This window comes from Artemia franciscana, chromosome 8 (assembly GCF_032884065.1).
Source record: "Artemia franciscana chromosome 8, ASM3288406v1, whole genome shotgun sequence".
In the NCBI taxonomy this organism is placed as follows: domain Eukaryota; kingdom Metazoa; phylum Arthropoda; class Branchiopoda; order Anostraca; family Artemiidae; genus Artemia; species Artemia franciscana.
In genome coordinates, this window is record NC_088870.1 from 28,237,248 (window position 1) to 28,258,648 (window position 21,401).

General features: G+C 36.4%; 1 protein-coding gene across 1 annotated transcript in view; it reads left to right on the forward strand.

The window, feature by feature from the left end:
• The first annotated feature begins 13,725 nt into the window (after window positions 1–13,725).
• Window positions 13,726–21,401, forward strand: part of LOC136030242 (uncharacterized) — a 98,488-nt gene continuing 90,812 nt past the window's right edge. Inside the window, exons 1-3 of the mRNA XM_065709069.1 lie at window positions 13,726–13,820; window positions 16,106–16,314; window positions 20,882–21,117. Of these exons, the coding sequence (XP_065565141.1) occupies window positions 13,772–13,820; window positions 16,106–16,314; window positions 20,882–21,117 (494 nt within the window). The 5' untranslated portion in view covers window positions 13,726–13,771. The remainder of the gene's footprint in view (window positions 13,821–16,105; window positions 16,315–20,881; window positions 21,118–21,401) is intronic.

Here is a 21,401-nt window from a genome sequence, read left to right on the forward strand (position 1 = left end):
AACTTGTGGATGGAGTGTCTCAGAAGTAACCGTACATTGAAGTGACAGAATGTGTGTTCTTTTATATATTCTTTCTTGAGGTTGATAATAACTCTCTAAAGTAGAAGCATCATGAAAACGGGTAGACTTAACTAGATAATGAACTAATTGTTTTCGACCAAAGCTCAAAAACTTGTCGCTATGGATAGGTGGATATACATGTATTGAGTATAGTTGCTTTCGAAAATGCTTCATATAACGTAAACTATAAAACTTGGTCGTTTGTTTTTTGAAAGACAGTGTTAAAATCCATCAATAGAGGATATACAGTAATTGGTGTCTTTCAGTATCGTTTTTAAGTTTCTCTTTAAGTTTTTAACTGTAGAAAATTAATTTTTGGTTAACAGAAAATTGTTTAGTTCCAGTATTACTTACTAAATTGGTACTTAGAATCATCAATCTATTTAAAAAGTTATTTATATCTAAATTTTCATAATCATATTTGTCATTACTCGCAAGAATATTTCTGTTTGAATTTTGTTAAGACAATAACAATGTAATTAATGAAAAACAATTTTGAATGGATTTCTTAAGGCTGAAGCAAAAGTAATTAAATGTCCAAGGAAAAATCAGAAGGTTTTATGTAACATAATCGTGTTTTTGAGGCAGTCTACCATTTTGTAATCTAATCTGGACTCCAACCAGATAATGCTCGTGCAAAATCTGTCAATTTTTCCTTTTTTATGGGAAAAAAATAATTTATATAATTGTACAAAATAACTTACAATTGAATTCTAAACGATTTTATACTGTTGCATAATTCTTTTCTTTACTACCTTTGTTAACCATTACACTCGTCATATCAAGCTGAGATCTTTTCAGATCTCTTCAAGATCTTTTCAGATCTCTTCAAGATCTTTTCAAATCTTAATTTCAGCAAGCCATGCCCATAAATGTTGAAATGTTATCCTATCCCTTTAACTTGCCTCTAAATGGTATCAATATCCTCAAGAGAATTCAATATGAACTTATACTGTTTTTAGCTATGGTCATGTTTTCTTCTTTTCAATGTTTTAATTAAGTAAGAGTGTCATATTACTGTTAAGCAATTACTACTGTTTATTATATTTCCAGTTGCAAATTAAGTCATGTTTGTTTGAGTATTTTTGTACAAAGGTTGCCATGTTTTGTTTTCATACTCACTAATGTTGCGTTTAGTATTACGGAATATGCATTTTTTTAGAATAAAATTAGTACATCTATAAAGGAGTTTTTGTGCTTCGTGGATGTAGCTTTAGTGAGGGTCTACAATTAAACCCACTAAGAACCCTCCATGATGGTGTTTTTGCGGACGATATTGCACTCTTCGCTCACGAATCAGAAGATATACAACACAATATAAATGAACTTGAGCGTGTGGCAAATGCTGTTGGACTCTCCATAAACGCTAACAAGACTAAATCAATGTCAAATGCAGTCATTTCTGACTTAGCTGAGGGACTTTTGGTCAACAATGAGGAAATTGAAGTAGTGAGAGAGTTCAAATATCTAGGCAGCATTCTTACGCAAGATGCCAATCCTGAAAGAGAAATTTTGTGCCGAATAGCATTGGCTGGCTCTGCCTTCAATTGTCTCAGAAATGTTTGGAGAAATAGTAAATATTCCCAGAAGCTAAAACTCAGAATTTATAATAGCAATGTCCTCTCCGTCCTTACATATGGTTGTGAAACTTGGAGTATCACTGTGCAACTAGGAAAACGACTATGGGCATTCGATAATAACTGCCTAAGATATATTTTGAATGTACATTGGACTGAGAGAATAAGAAATGATGAGATTTATACCATAACAAATCATACCCCCATCCTTGATACCATTAGAAAGCGACGATGGATGTATTGGGGGCACATGGTGCGAATGGGTGATGGAAGGCTACCTCATGACATATGGTGTTGGATACCCCCCAGCCTCCGCAAGTCAGGGAGACCCAAAATGACAGTTGGCAGGATGTTAGAGAAGGAGGCGAAGCTGGCGAGGTCTCCGATGGAGGAGCTTTGGTCGAAGGCTCAGGACAGGTCGTCGTGGTGAACCACTGTTGCTGTCTTATGCGCCCTCAGGCGTGGGAGGACCTAAGTCTAAGTAAGTCTGAATTTACTCCTAGCCGTTTTTTTCGTTAAATAGTTTGCATTTTCATCTAGCTCACGCACATTACGTGAATATTAAATTGTCCCCAACTTTTATTGCCACTTTTAAAATAGGAGCCGATCTCCGCTCAAGATAAAGTGTGGAGATTTGGGCATTACTTAGACTTGTAACCCTGGGAGTGGTTTAGCAAGGAAATTTTTTCGGAGTGAATAGCACGGATGTAGTATCATGATTTCCTTATGCTTGATACTTTTTACTCGAAGCTACCTAAATGGAACGAAGGCTAATTAAGATTAATTAACCATGAAGATTAATTAATGACTTTTTATGAAGAAATTAAAAAGATTAATTAATTTTGACTTTTAACATTAAACAAGCATATGAAAAGCACAAAAAGGATTCAATTATTATCAAAGATATTTTCAAATACAAATTGTTTTGAATTGATTTCTCTATCGTCAAAGTTATATATCCCGAATTAGCACATAAGTTAATCTTTTTCATTATTTGAAATAAAAAACTTAAAATCTTTTTGCATGCTAACCAATGATTTGCGTAGCCTAGGTACCAATCTCTTCTATTTTTTGCCTTCAGCCGGAAGTGCAATGCGTGGCTGGGGACAAATCTTCCTGTGCGTCCCGTGTTTCCCCACTAGATTTCTACAGGTACATATTGAGAGCTGGGCCGACTCTGGCTGATCTTCCTGAGTCACACATTGATCCCGTTTTAAACCAAATAACCAGTGACACGAGGACTCGAAATTCTGTTTTCAGGAGTTCAGGTCTAGCGCACTAACCTCTCGACTAAGACGACTCAACAAATTTTGGGGTTACAATGGAATCACACACTCATATTTTGGAGTCAACAGGATTTTGGAGTCAGTCCAAGATATCTCTTCTCCTAGACCTGAAATAATTCATACTTTTTTTTTTGAACTTTTATATCTGAGGAACAAAAAGCGAAATCTAGCGATTTTTAAGGGACCATTTTGTTGAGACATCCAAGGGAACTGCTCAGCAGGTAAAAGAATAACCTTTTTTTCTTTTTTTTTTTGAATGCCTAGCAAAATAAAGTTACGAAAAACAGTACGGCTATTCAGTCAATAGTTTGGATGTGATCACAAATGTATGAAGTTAATAAAAAAATTGTTATCAAACTGAATGGTTTTTATGGCACTTAGTATTTACTAAGTGGCATATAGCGACCGCAAATTCTGTCGGTCCCAGTTTTGCTAGTTTAGGCACTTCCAGATAAGCTAGGACGACGAAATTTGGCAGGCGTATCAGGGACCAAACCAGATTAAGTTAGAAATAGTCGTTTCTCCCGATTCGACCATCTGGGGGGGGGGGGAGAGTGGGGGGACGGTTAATTTGGAAAAATTAGAAAAAATGAGGTATTTTTTAACTTATGAACGGCTGATCGGATCTTAATCAAATTTGATATTTAGAAGGATATTATGTCTCAGAGCTCCTATTTCAAATCTCGATCGGATTTGGTGACATTGGGGGGAGTTGGAGGGGGAAAATTAAAATCGTGGAAAACGCTTAGAGTGGAGGGATCGGGATGAAACTTGGTGGCAAAAATAATCACAAGTCCTTGGTATGTGATTGGCGTAACCGCTCTCTTTGGGGGATTCGGGGGGGGGGGGGGATAATTCTGAAAATTAGAAAAAATGAGGTATTTTTAACTTACGAAGGAGAGATCGGATCTTAATGAAATATCATATTGAGAAGGACCTCGTAACTCAGATATCTTATTTTGAATTCCGATCAGATCCAGTGTCATTGGGGGGGAGTTGGGGGGCGGGGAAGAACCGGAAATCTTGGAAAACGCTTAGAGTGGGGAGATCAGGCTGATACTTGGTGGGAAGAATAAGCACAAGTCCAAGATACGTGACTAACATAACCGGACCGGATTCGCTCTCTTTGGGGGAGTTGGGGGGGGTAATTTGGAAAAATTAGATAAAATGAGGTATCTGTAACTTACCAACGGGTGATCAGATCTTAATGAAATTTGATATTTAGAAAGATCTTGTGTTTGGACGGGATTTTAAATCCCGTCCAGACCCAGCGACATTGGGGGGAGCTGGAGGGGGAAACCCGAAATCTTGAAAAACTTGAAAATTTAGGTAGACTGTCTTTATCTTATGAATGGGTGGTCGAATCTTAATGAAACTTGATATATAGAAAAATCTTATGCCTCAGATGTTCCATTTTCAGTTTGAATCGGATCCAGGGACATAGAGGGTTGGAGGGGGAAAACAGAAATCTTGGAAACCCGAAATCTTAGAAAATATTCAGAGTGGAGAGGTCGGGATGAAACTTGATGGGAAAAACAAGCCCAAGTTCTAGATACGTGATTGACATGATTGGAAAGGTCCGCTCTCTTTGGGAAGTTTGGGGGGGTCCAGTTCTTTGGCGAGTTTGGTGCTTCTGGACGTGCTGGGACGATGAAAACAGGTAGGTGTGTCAGAGACCTGCACAAATTGACTTGATAACAGTCATTTCCCCAATTCAACCATCTGAGGGGCTGGAGGGAGAGGAAAAATTGAAAAAATTAGGTATTTTCAACTTACGAATGAGTGATAAGATCTTAATGAAATTTGATATTTAGAAGGACCTCGTGTCTCAGAGCTCTCATTTTGAATCTGGAGGGAGTTGGAGGGAGAAACGATAAATCTTGGAAAACGCTTAGTGTGGAGAGATGGGAATGAAACTTGGTCAGAAGAATAAGCACAAGCTCTAGATAAGCCATTGAAATAACCAGAATAAATCCATTTTCTTTGGGGAAGTTGGGGGGAAGGGTGTTAATTTGGAAAAATTGAGGTATTTTTACCTTGAGAACGGGTTGTCGGACCTTAATGAAATTTGATATTTAGAAGGAACTAATGTCTCAGAGCTACTGTTTTAAATCCTGACCAGATCTGTTGACATTGGGGGGAGTTGGAGGGAGAAACCGGAAATCTTGGAAAACGCTTAGAGTGGAGAGATCAGGATGAAACTTGGTGGGTAGAATAAGCAAATGTCGTAGATACGTGATTGACGTAACCGGAATTTATCCGTTCTCTTTGAGGGAGTTACGGGGGGTATAGTGCTTTGGCAAATTCGGTGCTTCTTGACGTGCTAGGACGATGAAAATTTGCAGGTGGGTCAGGGACCTGCACAAATTGACTTAATAAAGTCGATTTCCCCGATTCGACCATCTAGGGGCTGAAGGAAGAGAAAAATGAGGTATTTTTAACTTACGAGTGGGTGATCGGATTTTAATGAGTTTTGATATTTAGAAGGACCTCGTGTCTCAGAGCTCTTATTTTAATCCCAACCGGCATTTAGCCTCTGATTTTCGTTTCAAACAAATCTATTGATTCTTAGAGTTTTGCTAGAGCTCATGCCATATGATCTCTTGGCTCTTAGCTCTTCCGACCTCGTCACAAGTGACTTATGAGCTCTTAGCTTTTGTTAGTATAATTAATACCTTTAAAAGCTCTTTTTTTAAATATTAGATGTTTGTATCTTGGAGTTATCTTGGAGGCAAATACTAGAGTTTCTATCTGGTTATACTCTATCAATATTCAAATCATGTGAAAGAAGTGACAAAAAGCATTCGAACTTTGGCAAAACTTATGCGCAGAAATGCAGAGAAATTCTTGAAAAAAACTAGTATCTTCACCACAAAGTAGAAATGAAAGCCGTGAGCCATCTGTAATAATTTCATTTAACTTGTTATTGTCAACTAAGTCCAAAAATATTGTTTCCTTTTCGGGCAATAAAGCGAAAAAAACCGCCCAATAAACCAAAAAATCAATGGAAAGAACGTCAGTTATTTTTTTTCGGTTGTCGATCATCATTTATCCATGATCGAAAAAAAAATTGTCATCTGTTTTCTGTCATGTGACAAAGTGTCATTGTTTTTTGTCAGTGCTTGAATTATCATTGTTTTCTGTCATCAAATGAAGCAATGTTGTTTTCCTGCCATTTCAAATTAAATCACGGATGTTCTTTCATCGCACTCAGCTCCATTGTTCACAAAACCGGTTGTCTCTTTTTTATATTCTGCCATTAATATTTGTCAGTTATGCCAATGATCTATGCAGAAACAGCGCTCAAAAATGAGTGTATATACAGAAAATCGTAACTAACACGTCAACCGGAATACATGTTTTAGTGAAGGAACACACTTAAAGAAGTAAAAAAAATGTAAAGTATGTAAAAAATATAGGACAATCGAAAAAACAGTTTTTTTCGGAGAAGTGGTTTTACCCCTTTTATTTTTATCTATTTTATTTTTCTTTGCTTTTTTACATTTTCAAATTTGTTCCTCTGCTATAAAAAAATCAAGTATACTTGTTTTTTATAACTTTTTATGAAATCAGTCATTTCTGGATGCTGTTCTTGTGTCTGCTTTTAGCAAAATTGCCATTTAATGATTATATAGCTCGAACAACATAGCACGTTTTGCAAGGACTGATTAAAACAGTCAAACTTTGCGGGGCAGAAAACAATGACACAATTTATAATGAGAAAAAATAATGATAGCACTTTAGCTAATGACAGAAAGACTGATGATACTTTGGAAAATGGTAGAAAAAAAAATGACTCAGTCGTATAAATAGATAAATGATGACATTTTTTACGATGACAGATAAATTATTAGAGTATTGTATTTAATGGCCGGAAAAAATAGTGACACTTATTGGGGTGACACATTTGGAGATGGCGATTGCATACTTTGCAATAGGATGAAAAAAATGACTAGGTTGCAAAATGTCGTAGTGTTGCAATATTCCATGGGAGCATTTTGTTGCTTGTTTTTATTTTGTCTTTTTTGTGGGGACAATTCAATTTTGTTAAAAGTTTCAATCACTGCCTTCTTCCTTCGACCTGATAATCTTCAATAGTTAAGGAAGGGTTGACTATGAGTCAGGAGCGGAAATATGGGGAGACGGCTAGGCCTAGTGCACCTGAACACAACAATTTTCACATGCTAACCCTTCTCCAGAAGAAAAAGAAGAGAAAAAAAGATACATCAGTACTACCGTGCAAAATTGTGATTTTCCTTGTTGTTCGAGATGGGGAACTGTAAGCCTCCTGCTAAAGACTTCTGAAAATTTTGATCTCGCCTCTTTACTTTTTGTTTCAATTTGATAACACTTTAAGGAAGAGGTCCTTTTTCTAAACTCCCGCATTTTTTCTTCTCGTAATTACGAACTACTTTCTGCTGAGTCTCAATAAAATTCGCTATTTTTAGAGAAATGCTAAATGGGCAATATTTGTTACTAGAAAACTTGTTTGAAAAACTGATTTGAAAAGTTGGGCTACTATGGGCTGTGGTTCATCTTTTACTTGGCTAACCAATAGCACTGCCTACGCAAAGAGTTCAAGGATTCAATGTTCTATTTTTTCTTCCGACCCTCTCGCATGGAACGAGTGGTCGTAGAAACTTCAAAGGGGACCCATTCGGTTATAAATTGAAAGCTCTTGTGCTCTTTTCAGAAGTCGAAAGTGATTGGAAAGCAGCCAGCACCCCTCCCATGCCCTTGTTAGCTACCATCGGCTTAATTCCCGAAGCCATCTGATCAAAATTTTGAGATATACATTTGTTCACAACAATTAAAAGGTCCAATGAATCTACCTTCGGGCTGATCTAACCCCTACATCCCCTGGGACAAGGGCAGCATAATATACAAGTTGCCAATTGTTTTCGTATCAGTTTTATAATGGACACAAGAGTGTGGGGAAGCATATCTAATCTTCGGAGTCAGAAAAGTTAATGGTAGTAATTTACAATTGTCAGGGGATAATAAGTGGATTTCAAACTAAATCAAAAGACATTATGTATGTCAAAGAAAGACATTATGTATGTCAAAGCTATCAATGGCGTATTTTCAATATCTCAGGAACGCCTAAGGGTATTACGCTGAGACTGAGGGGTATTAAGCTGAGGTAACGCCTCAGCTTAAGGGTAACGCCTAAGGGTATTAAGCTGAGATTGTTGAGGGGAATGTAAAGCTAAACAAAAAGCACCAAGTTTATCCAGGTTGTTAAAATGGCGTACCTGCAATTTCTCAGGAACTGCTAAGGGTTGAAACTTAAAAGGGATGTTGAACTAAATCAAAATTTGCTATGTGTATCCCGGTTATTAAAATGGCGAATGTACAATATCACAGAAATGGCTAAGGGACTTTGAGGGAAGACTAAGGTAAGAATCGAATAAAACCAAAAGATACTATATGCATCCAGGCTGTCAAAGGATGCTTTGGAATGGCTGAGAGGATAAAGTTGAATTTGACATTTTTTTTCTGAGAGGGAAGATCACGGATGCATGTTTATTTGTTTTTTTTTTCCTCAGGATTGTCAGTGTAGAATCAATCGTCGCATAATACTGGGAGAGAGCTCATTCAAAGGTAATATGACACTGAATCAAAAGACCCTGTGTGTATCCAGGCTGCCAAAAGATCCTTAGGAGTGGGTAAGGTAATTAAATTGAAATTGGCATTTTTCCCAGAAGAAAAATAACAAATGTATATTTATTTGTTTGTTTATTTTTTTTTTAATGGTTGATTGTGTAGCACCAGGGGTCCTAGAAGATTTGGGCTCATTCGAAATTAAATTGAAAGATTTAGTGCCCTTTTAAGTAACCCCAAAAAATTGTGCCACGGGAAAGAGGCGTTTTCTAGAAGTTTGAAGCACCAAACTAGGAATTTACCCCAAAGATGATCACATCCCCATCGACTTGAATTCTGAGATAACCAATCAATTTAAGAGCCTCAAAATTCTACGTATTGATTTTCAGAGGATGTAATAGGACAAGGTGGTGCCTTCGTTCCTGAAAAGTCGCGCAGTTTATACAAGATAGATGGTTGATTTATCTTGATTTAACTAAGTTGATTCATTTGATTTTTCATGAAATTATGTTCAAAAATGTATAATTGCGCGTCAGCTATTATAAAGGAGGGACGATGGGTCGTTGTGTTGGTGGAGAAAGGGTTGCCAGATACCTCTAAGAGTGCATTTAGATACCCAATTTGTCTAGCTCCCCATGAGCCTTTGGATAAATATAGGAAGGGGTGTTTGTGGGAGCGGACATGATTAAATCTCTCTTCTTCTTTTATGTAGAGTAAACCCTGAATAAGAGTATCGTGGGGTCGTAGCTCACATCTTATTGCGGAAAAATGTTTCTAACATTAATTTTAAAGTTTTGTTTATAGTCCGGGCTACAGGTCTTAACAATGTGAAACATACCACGACGGAATGGGTCAGGTACAAGAATGAGTCTATCTCCCCTCCCTAAGTCAACCACGCTGATTCGAAAAATACCAGCGGCAATTGCTTGCGAGGGGTAGAACACTTCGAAACTTAAAATTTTATCATATTTTCGTGTTTCATGCAAGCAAATGCATCTTCCACGAAGTTTGATGTGCAGTTTTCCGCTCTAATGCGAGATTGAATTGCCTAAAGGCCATAATATATCTACATAACAGACCAGCATGATTGGTTAGAAAAAATGGCAGCAATGCCGCAGGTAAAGAAACTAAACAGAGTCAGAATTAACCCTATTTGTTTAATACTCCTTTCCCAAATTCATTATGTTTTTTTCCTAGTATCCCTCCATTTCAAGTCACGTACAATTATTTCTCGTCTGAATCAGCCTCGGCCACGCAACGCTTCCCACATGAAGAGGACAAAATATTGCAACCTCCATCAGCACATGGACATCTCGTCCACAAGATTTACACTTGCAATATGGCGAAGTTTTCTGAATAGTTGATGGCCAAGCAGGAAGGGCTGATTTAATGGGTACTATGCATCTATCCTTCATCTCCCATCCAAAATTAAGCGGAGAAAGGCACGAGGGGCGAGGTATAAGGGTATATTTACCAGCATAATGGACCGCTGGTAAATGCACTTTTTCTAATGTAAGGAAAGGAGTCGTCCGTTGGAGGCAGGCTCTTCAGCGCTTTCCGGCGAGGGAACAAGTGAGTGCGGAGGTCATTCAAACACGAAAATTCCTCTGATTTTCTGTATGAGGCGATCAAAATCTTGCGACACAGCTTCATAATATCTTCCTCAAGCTCAACTACTCGGTCAATTTGTTCCAAAATCTATTAGTAAGAACAGATATTTGAGGTAACCACGGCACAGCTGCTCTAAGGATTGTTTTCTTTCCTTTGGAGAAAATGAAGCTCACGGTACCACAACCGGTGAAACAGTGCAAAAACGAAACAGAATCCACGGTGGAGTCTACGGATAGAGACGGTGGGAGTCTATTTACAAGTTCAGTGATTGAAATTACCTTGTCCTGCAAGCGAACCAAAACATTAGGGGTGTCATGGCTTGGCTTTTCAATCATTTTAACAGGCTGAAGCAAAATGTCCACAATGTCTTTGTCATTTGCTTCCACGATTACTTCCACGCACCCCGTTCTGGCACAGAAACCCGTGAGAAGAGTGACATAGTGACATCTAAACAAAACAATAACTAAACTAAACTCTGGAAATTTCTTTAAGAGATTTAAAATAAAATTGCAGATTATTAGTTCCCCCTGTAGCATAGGACAAAGAGACCCGACTAATAGAACCAAAATATACGGTAACAAAATAATTGGTTTGTATCCTATTTATATTAGACAGTATCTGATTATTGACTGAATGATTATTGCCTAATTGACTAAATAATATACAATAAAAAAAAGCTGTTTTTATCAGAGGAAATAAACTACACCTGTACCACATTTAGAATATATGTCACTGGTGGGACTCTGTAAATTCTCTACATCCTATAAATCAGGCTTTTTGGGGATACGAATGGATTTAGCGTCAGGCCACAGGGCTCTGGGCGCGGCGGCTTAGACACCAAATTCCGAAAAAGCTGAAAATTAAAACGAAATCAAGCTTTTCAAATTCTAGTTACTGGTTCCATGATTTCCTAATTATGTGAAATGATTATGGTATTCAGATAGTGGATTAAATTATGAATCACATGGTCTGTTTATTCCATATCTATCTCATTATAGCCTGACTGAATGTAATCCATGCAGTGTATTGGAAAATCTTTTCCACTGAGATTCATGACCAAATTTGTGTCAGTTCTGATGCATGGTGAGCAAGTGCCAAAATCGCAGCTATTTGTTTGGCAATCAAAATGGTTTGACATGGATCAAGAGAGCAAATGCAAACTGATATGATATGGGCTTTAAGCAGAGAGAACTCTAATATCAGCTTCAGAGAAATACCCTTTCACTCAAGACTTTTTGGTTAAAAGAGAAATTACCCAATGGGACCAAGTGATGACATGCAAAAAAGGTCTTACTCAGAAATAACATCACATGCTATGCAGTCTCTATTGAATTAGCCAAAAACTATCGCTAGGAACTTCTTTCTCCACTTTGTTTTCATTCGGTCTTGAAACTAAAACAATAGCAGTCAAAACAGTACCAATCTTGCTTATTTCTTCTAAAGGACACGTGAAAATGGCATCTGAAACCGGCGTTCGCGACTTTTGCTCGCTAGATAAAACTTTTCGGTAAATCTGAAGTTCAGACCAAATTTAATAGACTCCTCCCTTGTTTTAAAGTGCCATTTTTATTTTCTATATCAGCGTTTTTTAGGCTATCTTTCATAATAACTCTATTTCGTCATACCCCCTCTTGAAATAGGTGACACAGCGAAGCGTGTCACCCTGACTATAACTGAATTGATTCGCTGGATATTTCATAAAACTATATACAGTGACACATAAGTATCAGCTATTATGACGGAAGGACGCTAAGTAATTGTTTACTCTAAGGGGGGAAGGGGTTACCAGATGCCTCAGAGAGAACATTTTAGTGTCCAAATATCCTAGCTCTCTTTGAACCTTCAGATAAATATAGAACGGATTTTTAAGAAGGGAGGGCGAATAGAAATTGATGTCTAATAACTCATGATTTTGGGGGATATTTTTGGTCTACGCCTTGTAAAACCACCTACACTTATGGCAGCGATTCAAATCCATGTTTTGGAATATAATGGGTTAATTTAGCCCATATAAACTACGCAAATCCCAGCTAAATTAAAAACCATCTAAATTGATTTTAGATTTTCCAGGCCTAGCCAGAATCTAGGACTAACGTATTAAGACAATTATACAACCAAAACTTCTAGATAGGAGGATTTATTGGCTTAACCTTTAGAGACTTATTACCCTAAAATGGGGTAAATAAAAGTGAGAAACAGAGCTTTTAAATTACAGAAAGAAATTCTAGTGGGCAATTTCAGTGTTTTGAGATTAGAGGCAGAGCTAAATTTTTTACGCGAGCAGTAAATACTATAGAATTGAAAGGGGACATCAAAATCAGGATATTTTCAGGGACAGTGCTTCGTTAATTAAAATAAGGGATCTTACAGAAAAAAGCTAGAAGATGTAAAATATTATTTTCTTTGGCAATGAAAAAGACAATGTCGATAAAAAACGTAAATAACTTAAATAAAAAATTATACAAAAGAGGTTATACAAAAGACTCTAGTTCGGCATTGTGGAGTGACATGCATGAGAGGTGTAGCATAAGTGGAAGACAGTAACAACCGGCAATCAAAGGGGTAAAATTAACCTTGCACTTGATGCCCATTTAATTGGACAATCTGTCTTGGCTTTTTCTACAATTGGCCATGACTTGACTTTTCCCACAACTGTTCCCTTTTCAATTCAAAAATCAACGGACTCGGTAAGTATACGAACTCGGTTATGAATGTAATAAAGAATTACATTCAACCAAAGATGTGCAGATATAAAGTCAACTAATTTTTCAAGCGTAAAACTGCCACGAATCACCATCATTAAATAAAGGTAACCCAAAACGAGCAGAAAACTACAATAAATAACCAAGTCAAAATCAAAACGAGCAGATACTAAGATAAGTAGGGCTGACATCCCCCATGCCTTCAAAAAATCAGTACATAACTCACTTTTTACTGAAACAGAGTAAGTTTGGAACGTTTTCTTTATATATGTTAAACTGTCAATACACATTCCCTTTTTTAGTGATCTTATTGATTATTAGATGGGTTTTCTTCGATAATATGAGAAACAGAAACATTAAAGAAATAGAGAAAGAAAAATATAAACTAACAATTGTTTTGAGTAAAGTGTAAATTATATTCTGTACTTATTTGTACTACCTTTTCTCTTTACCGTTTAATTTCTGCCGTAAAGTACTTGAAAAAAAAATGGCAACAATATATCCTTTTAAATAGGCTTCAATCAAAAGTATATGTATTGAAATAGGTTATTTTTCTTTACACTAAGTGATTAACTGTACAGCTTAAACTTTAAAGTTCTTCATTCCCATGTTTGGCTATCCATATGAAGGGTTTAGTTTACTCAAGTGAAGGTTTCTCCTTTCACTATGATGAGTTTGGGGCTTTACTTATGCTCTCCTCTACTGATACGAAAGAGAACTGAAGATACATCTCTTTTCCATACATCTATCTCTAGAAAGGGATAGAATAAGCACAGACTAGAATCTGGATGAAGTTCCTAGGCCCCATATTCTCCCGATCAAAAATCTGCTTCGTGTAACCCTGCGCGATAGAGGGGATGCGCTGAGTTGATGGAGAGCTCCCAGAATGAAGTACCTATTACCTACTGAGAAATTTTAAATACTTAGGAGCATGAATCTGTTGTTATTGTTGTTTTTGTTTAGATCTTTTACTGCTCAAGGTCAGTTAAATAAAATAGTTCCTATTTTAGCACTATGTAATGTTTCGATATTTTAAGCTTTAGCAAATTGCTTTTGTATTCCCTTTTCTAGTGAGATTGTGTAAGTTGCAAAATATACAAAATACTTTTCAAATTATTTTTCGTAGCATGGCTGCTAACTGTGCTAAAATGAAAAATGAACCATTACTTTTAGATTATATCGTAAAAGGTCATTCTAAAAATCTATTTTGTCTGACAAACTTGTGATATATAAAATAGAGAAATAAGCTAGCAGTTAATTACTTATTGGTCTTCCCCTAGTGAGGAGACAGGCTGCTTTCTTTACCTCCTCCAGCCAACGTTGTTGGTCCAAAATTCTCGTTTCTATTGGACTTCACATGATGAAGATAAAAAGTTGAAGTTCATTATTAAGTGTATCACTGCAAATAGAGCTAAAAAAACGAAGCATTATTTAAAATTTTGAGGAAAGCATTGACAACTCCTACGTTTGGCGTGTCAAGTCTGTTCTTGGACGAAATATTTAAAATACAAAGAAACACGAAAATAGACATTGAATTTGGAAATTCTGGCGTGAATTCAATTTCTCCTTCCTGTTAATCCTTTACTGACGCTACAATTACACGTTCCTTATTCAATTAAAATTCCTGAAATATGTAAATTGCGCTATAACATAATTTTATCGTGTTGTTCTTCAGTTTTAAGCCATAGAGTGGCAAATCATAAATTGTATTTAATTAAAATATTCTGACTTGAATTCACTTCCTTTTTCCGGTTTACCTTCACAAATGCCATAATAACTTCATTCCATTCCAGAGTGCTAAAGAATTTCAGGCTTGAGTTCATTTCCTCCTTCCTGTGTATCTTTCCAGACACTAAAATAACTTTTCTTCATTCTAGGTTGACAAATAAGCTATTTTAATTGAACTAAATAATTCTGACATGAATTCAATCCTTCCTTCCTGTTTATCCTTCACATCATTACGCACGTTAAACTAACATGCTTCTTCATTCCATTGTAATTTTACTTTTAGCCATAGATTTATTTATGCAACATTTTTGTTTGCAATTCAATGTTATTTTTTCTGTTTTTTGTTCCATGACTAAATTTTAAGGTATTCAGAGTCATTTGTCATATTTTGTAATTTTGCATACTTCATCCGTACTAAACATGACCACTCCTGGGGGGAGGGCGAATTATCTAATTTTCCTCATTTTCGATATAACTCCTTAATAGAGCATTAATTTTTTAGACCACACTACCGTTCTATGACAAACAAATAAATTTTCAGAATTTCAAGTTTTGATGTTGCTCCTTACTTTCAGTTGAAAAATCTTGTTTTCTATTCAATTTCTTACAGCTTTTTAATTAATGGCGGTAAATCCAGCCCCCCCCTCTGTGGATTATTCCCTTCCTCCACAAAATTATTCCATGGAAAGATCCTCCCACGTAAGCACTGCTGCCAGACCCTCCCCCCCCCAAAAAAAAAGTGTTTATATTTCCTAATAGCAAAAACTATATGTAAACAATGATCAAAGTTCAAAACTTGCAGGCCTTCTCCCGGAGGCTGTGGGGGTCAATTCATCCTAAAAGAGATAGTTACTAGATTTTTCGACTATGCTGAACAAATTGGCTATCTAGAATTTCAATCAGACAATTTTGGGAAAAGAGAGGGGTGGGAGGAGGGCTAGCTGTCCTCTAATATTTTCTGTCACTTGAAAAGGGCACTAGAACTTTTGGTTTACGATAGCATTAGCCCTCCCCTTATCTTCTAGGATCACTGGTTCGATACGATGACCTTTGGAGAAAAAAAAACAACAAAAAAACAAATAAATGTGCATCCGTGATCTTGTTTCTGAAAAACAAAGCAAAAAAAAAAATCCACATTTTTGTATATAGGAACTTGAAATCTCTACAGTATGGTTCTCCGATATGCTAAATCTGATGGTTTGATTTTCATAAGAATGCTTGATGTTTTAATGATATTTCTCCCTTTTTGAAAACTAGGCACATTTTCTCAGGCTCGTACCATTTGATGAATAGCATTAAACTTCATGAATTTTAAACATTTTGAATAAATATCAAAATATGTTTCTTTTGATGGATCTATTATTATCAAGACTCTGTTTCTTACAGTTTTGGTTACTATTAAGACGCATCGCTCCTTGCGTGCAGTTCGTTACCACAATCTGTTTGATTACCACTTCTTTGTATTTGTTATTATCACTTTTTCTAGGTTTTCATTTAATATTAGAGTAAAGTTTTAAAACGATTTTAATAATTTCAGATTTAAAATGCAATCAAACTCTAGAAAACGGAGAAGAAGTTTATATCCCTAGAACCCGAAATCAAGCCTGGTGGAAACCTTTTAATTGTTGGTATCAACTGAAAACCAATTCGTATCAAGCCAAAGATGTCGTTTTCATAATTCGTTTTAGAAAGTTCAAGTGGGGTAATCTACTTAATGCAACCCATTGTGATCATGCTTATCTGCAGGTAATCTACAATACTCCTATTATAATAGTATCTCAAAAATGCTATCTCTATAATAATACTCCTCAGAATCTCCTGATATAGATATATCATACATCATATATAGATATATAGGATACATCATATCATATATATGATATAGATATAGGTAATCTATAATACTCCTGAGAATAAAAAAAAAGCATTGTGTAACGGAGGCAGGTGAATTTTTACGCCATTTTCCTCCTCCTTTCATCTTCGCTTTTTCGTAGAAATTTAGAGAATATGATATTTAACAAAATGATGTGTTTTAGTGCTTTATTATTAGAAACGACAAACAACTTCATGACGGAATAATACTCAATCCTTATAATGACGTCAGTCAACAAACATGACGTCAGTCGAAACACAAACATGACGTCAGTCAACAGACAAACAACTTATTTATATATATATATATAGATACTAGCTGTTATATATAGATACTAGCTACAACCCAACACCTAGTTGGTGGGGCGCTTCGCGCCCCCCAAGCCCCCCCCCACGCGCTTAAGTCGTTACGCGCCATATTAGTTACGCGCCATTGTAGTTGTGTCCCTGTGTCCCACATGTGATATATATATATATATATATATATATATATATATATATATATATATATATATATATATTTAACTACGTAATGCGAATGTACAACATTCTTTGCTGTCCCATTGTCTGTACATATAAATAGATTTTCAGGTTTACCGACTCTTGAACATGCAACATATAATTGTCCATGGGAAAAACAATCTGTATTCAGATCTATACCTCATTATTCTAATGATTGCCCTTGAGTTTGTTGATGGTGATTGCTAATCGAACATTCCCTGTGTCCCTGTCGTCATTTATATATCCCCCTGTGCCCCCCGGCGTCCCCGTTGTTGTGGTTTCCCTGTGTCCCAGTCGTCATTTGTGTCCCGGCGTCCCAGTCTGTAATTTCTCTTTGAGTGTCGCGGTCGTCATTTATATTCCCTGTGTCGCGGTGTCCCGGTCGTCATTTTTGTCTCGGTCGTCATTTGTGTTCCGGTGTCCCGGTCTGTAATTTCTCTTTGAGTGTCCTGGTCGTCATTTATATTCCCTGTATCCCGGTCGTCATTTGTGTCCCGGCGTCCCAGTCTGTAATTTCTCTTTGAGTGTCGCGGTCGTCATTTATATTCCCTGTGTCGCGGTGTCCCGGTCGTCATTTTTGTCTCGGTCGTCATTTGTGTTCCGGTGTCCCGGTCTGTAATTTCTCTTTGAGTGTCCTGGTCGTCATTTATATTCCCTGTATCCCGGTCGTCATTTGTGTCCCGATGTCCCGGTGTGTAGTTTCGTCAATCAACAAACATGACGTCAGTCGACACACAAACATGACGTTACTCGACACACAGACACACAGACAATTTATTTTTATATATATAGATGTCCCGGTGTCCCGGTCGTCATTTGTGTCCCGATGTCCCGGTGTGTAATTTCGTCAATCAACAAACATGACGTCACTCGACACACACACACACACACACACAGACAACTTATTTTTATATATATAGATATATTTATACATACTGTTTCTTTGTTTGTTACAAACAATGTATATTTAAAAAAAATAAAAAAAGAAAACACCAGAAAAACTAAAAACAAAAACTTAAAAAAAAGACCAGAAAAACTAAAAACACAACAACACAGAAACACAAAAAAAAGATAAACAGAAAAACCAAAATTATAACAGAAAAAGAAAACACCAGAAAAACTAAAAAAAAACAGAAAAAAATAAAACAAAACAGAACAAAAATAAAGCAAAAAAAATAAGAAAAAAAAACACCAGAAAAAAACTATACGCAGTTTAGCACCTTGCATACGTATTTGCTGGGGCGCACAGCGCCTCAGCAACACTTCGCAACTGTGTGCCCCCACAACAACTTTTGACACAATTTGATATCAGGGGGGTCGGGGGAGGGGGGTCAGGGTGGTTCAGGGGGAGGTTTGCTTGTGAGGTCTCAGGGGGGTACAGAGGGAGAGGGTCTATGGGGGGTTACAAGGGGTACTAGCTGATTGCCACGTATTGCTGGGGCGCGCAGTGCCACAACAACGCGTGGTAGGGATCAGCTAGTATATTAGTATATGTATATATATATATATAAAACAGGATTATACCTGCAACTTTTTCATTTTCTATAACAAAACAAAATCTTTTTTCTAGTCTCCTACCTAAATCCTTACAACAGAATGAAAAACTAAAACCCTTACAAGTCTAAAACCCAAAACTCAAAGACATAGAACTATTTCGTTTTATTTTAGGCCAAACACTTCCTCAATTTTCTAACACTTCATAATCATACCTTTTTCGATTACAATATGTTACACATTAATATTTTTCTAAATATTTTTCAATTTCCACATGATTTTTTCTTAACCGTTATGCGTTTTCATATGATTTATTATATGATAATCTTCCTTCTGCTATTCTTTTCGCTTCCATACGTAATAATAAAGAACGATACTATGTTCGCTATTGTCATCGTATACATCTCGTCATCTAATTTTAGGTACAAAGCTTTTTCTGAATTAACTTCTACTCTTTTTACATGTAAAACTGGCTGCTAAATTTGTTAAGTCTTACTATATTCCTTCTAATTTTCACATTCAACCATTTAGTGGCATTGCGTCTCTAGTTTTTTATCACATAGCTTACATACTCCATTACCACCACTCATATTCATCTTTACTGTCCACTCTTCCTTGGGTAAAAAATTATGCATAAAAGTACATGTGCTCTTTAACTTTTGCCTGCAAACTTTTTAGCAGTCAGACAATCATTTTGCAACTCATTTGAACCGTAATAACGCAAAGATTTCTATATGTGATGATTTGAGAAATATCGATGACAAGAGATACTTCCTATTTCCCCTTTAACTCTCAACTTACTATAATATCTTTAACAATAGAGGTTTTGTATCATGTTTGAGCCGATATCGTACAACAGTTTCCATATGAGCTACTGAAGCTTCCCATTATCTACCTCCCTGTTCCTCCAACCTCCAATATATTAGCACAAATGTAAGAGGATGGCACCTAATTTAAATCAGAAGCATACAATCATTTTAAATCTGTACGATTAGACAAGTAAAGTTTGTCTTTCACCGCTCCAACAGCCACCTCCTTGAACGTTAAATACTAGTGCAAAACTATAGAAGAAAGCTATGTATAATACACCTTGCTTGAACCCAAATCAAAGAGAGTATTTTTAATCTTTAAGGTTGAAGAACCAAAGTTCAGCGACTGTCTAACTCTGCCTACCACAACGTTTGTAGGTAGCACCTTGTTTGAAACACAATCATGAATACCCTTAGCGATTCCTGAGATATTGCAGACCCTATTGACAACCTGCGTACACATATTTTCTTTTGATTTAGTTCAACAGTTTTTAACAGCCTATGGAAGTTTCTTCTTAATGCCTTAGCCGTTCCTGAGATACTGCAGATATGCCCTTTTGACAATTCGACTGCACATAGTGTCTCTTGATTCAGCTTAACATGCACCAGAACATTTTAACTATAAAAATTTTAGGTTTTCCTATCATATTGTAGGTTATTCCTTTTAATAACTTGGATGCACGTAGAGTCTTTGAGCTTAGTTCAAAAATCACCCTCAATATTCCCTGAAAGTTTCAACTCAATAGTCATGGCTGTGTTGAGATACTGTGGATGTGCCCTTTTCACAAAATGAATCTACGTAGTGTCTTTTGATTTAGTCTAATATCCCTCTTAGTATTCCCTAAAAGTTTCAACTTAATACGCAAGCCGTTTCTGAGATATCACATATACTTTGTTTTTTAAATTTGTATGTATCTAGTAGCTTTTGATGCAATAAAACATATATTTGAAAGTTTCAATTTAGTACTCAATATTGCAGTTATGCTCTTTTTTCAACATGGATGATCATAGTGTCTTTAATTTAGTAGAATACCCTCCCCAGCATTCCATGGAAGTTTCAACTAACTACGCTTAGCCGTTCCTGAGGCGTTGCTGATACGCCCTTTTTACAACCTATAAGTACACAGTATCTTTTGATTTAGTTTACTAGTCACCTCAATATGCATTTAAAGTCTCAATTGTACACACTTAGCCATTATTGAGATACTACAGATACTGCCTTTTGACATCCTTCATGCATTTATTGTCTTTTGATTTAGTCCAACATAATCTTCCACATTCCTTCAAAGTTTCGTGTTAATACCCTTGCTCTTTCTGACACACTGGAAGCTTCCTACAATAAAACCAATATGCAAGTATTGCCCAGCCTGCATAATTTTCTAGCCCTTGTCCCAAAAATTTTGCGGGGCCATTTCATGCCCAGACGCTAAGAGTATGTACCCAGATGTGGTGAAAAGAAAAAAAAATCATTGAAGCAATATCTCTGTTTACTTAGACAGCTATATTGTGTTGCCTGTGAAACACTGACCTCTTTTTTGCATAATACTATTGTGTCTTTTCTTTGAAAGAGTAGATGGGGAATTCCTGGTTTTGAAAAGATGAAGTTGTTTTTACTGATCTATTAGATTATATTTCAGATTTTGGACGGTAATTCTACTGGATCATATCCTGGTTATTTCTGTGGAGAGATAGAGAGGAGCCATCTATACATATCTGAAAGTAACAATGTCATTCTGCAATTTATGGCTGACAACTTCACAGACCAGACTTACTTCTCATTCGACATAAAAGAAGAGCTTCAGCAACGTCTTCATCCTCGATACGGTCAATTATCAGCTTTATATCCGAATAGACGTGGTCAGCCTATAGCCAAGTATGAAATAATTGGTTGATTTGTATACTGTAAACTTGTTGATCGGGCTAAGAAAATACGTTGCAACGAATTAAACAGCTCAAGTAGAAAACTTCATTCTTTTCTATTTTGTTTGAAATCAATACTCTCTGAGATATTTTTGAACTAGTTTTCAATTTTATCATTTCCAATGCTCTTTTCCAAGAATAATATCTACTTTGGCCTTACATTCTTTTTGGCCCATTTTACTTTCTCCAAAAGGGCACTTTTTCCCAACACGTAAATATATGACTATTTTTGCTCAA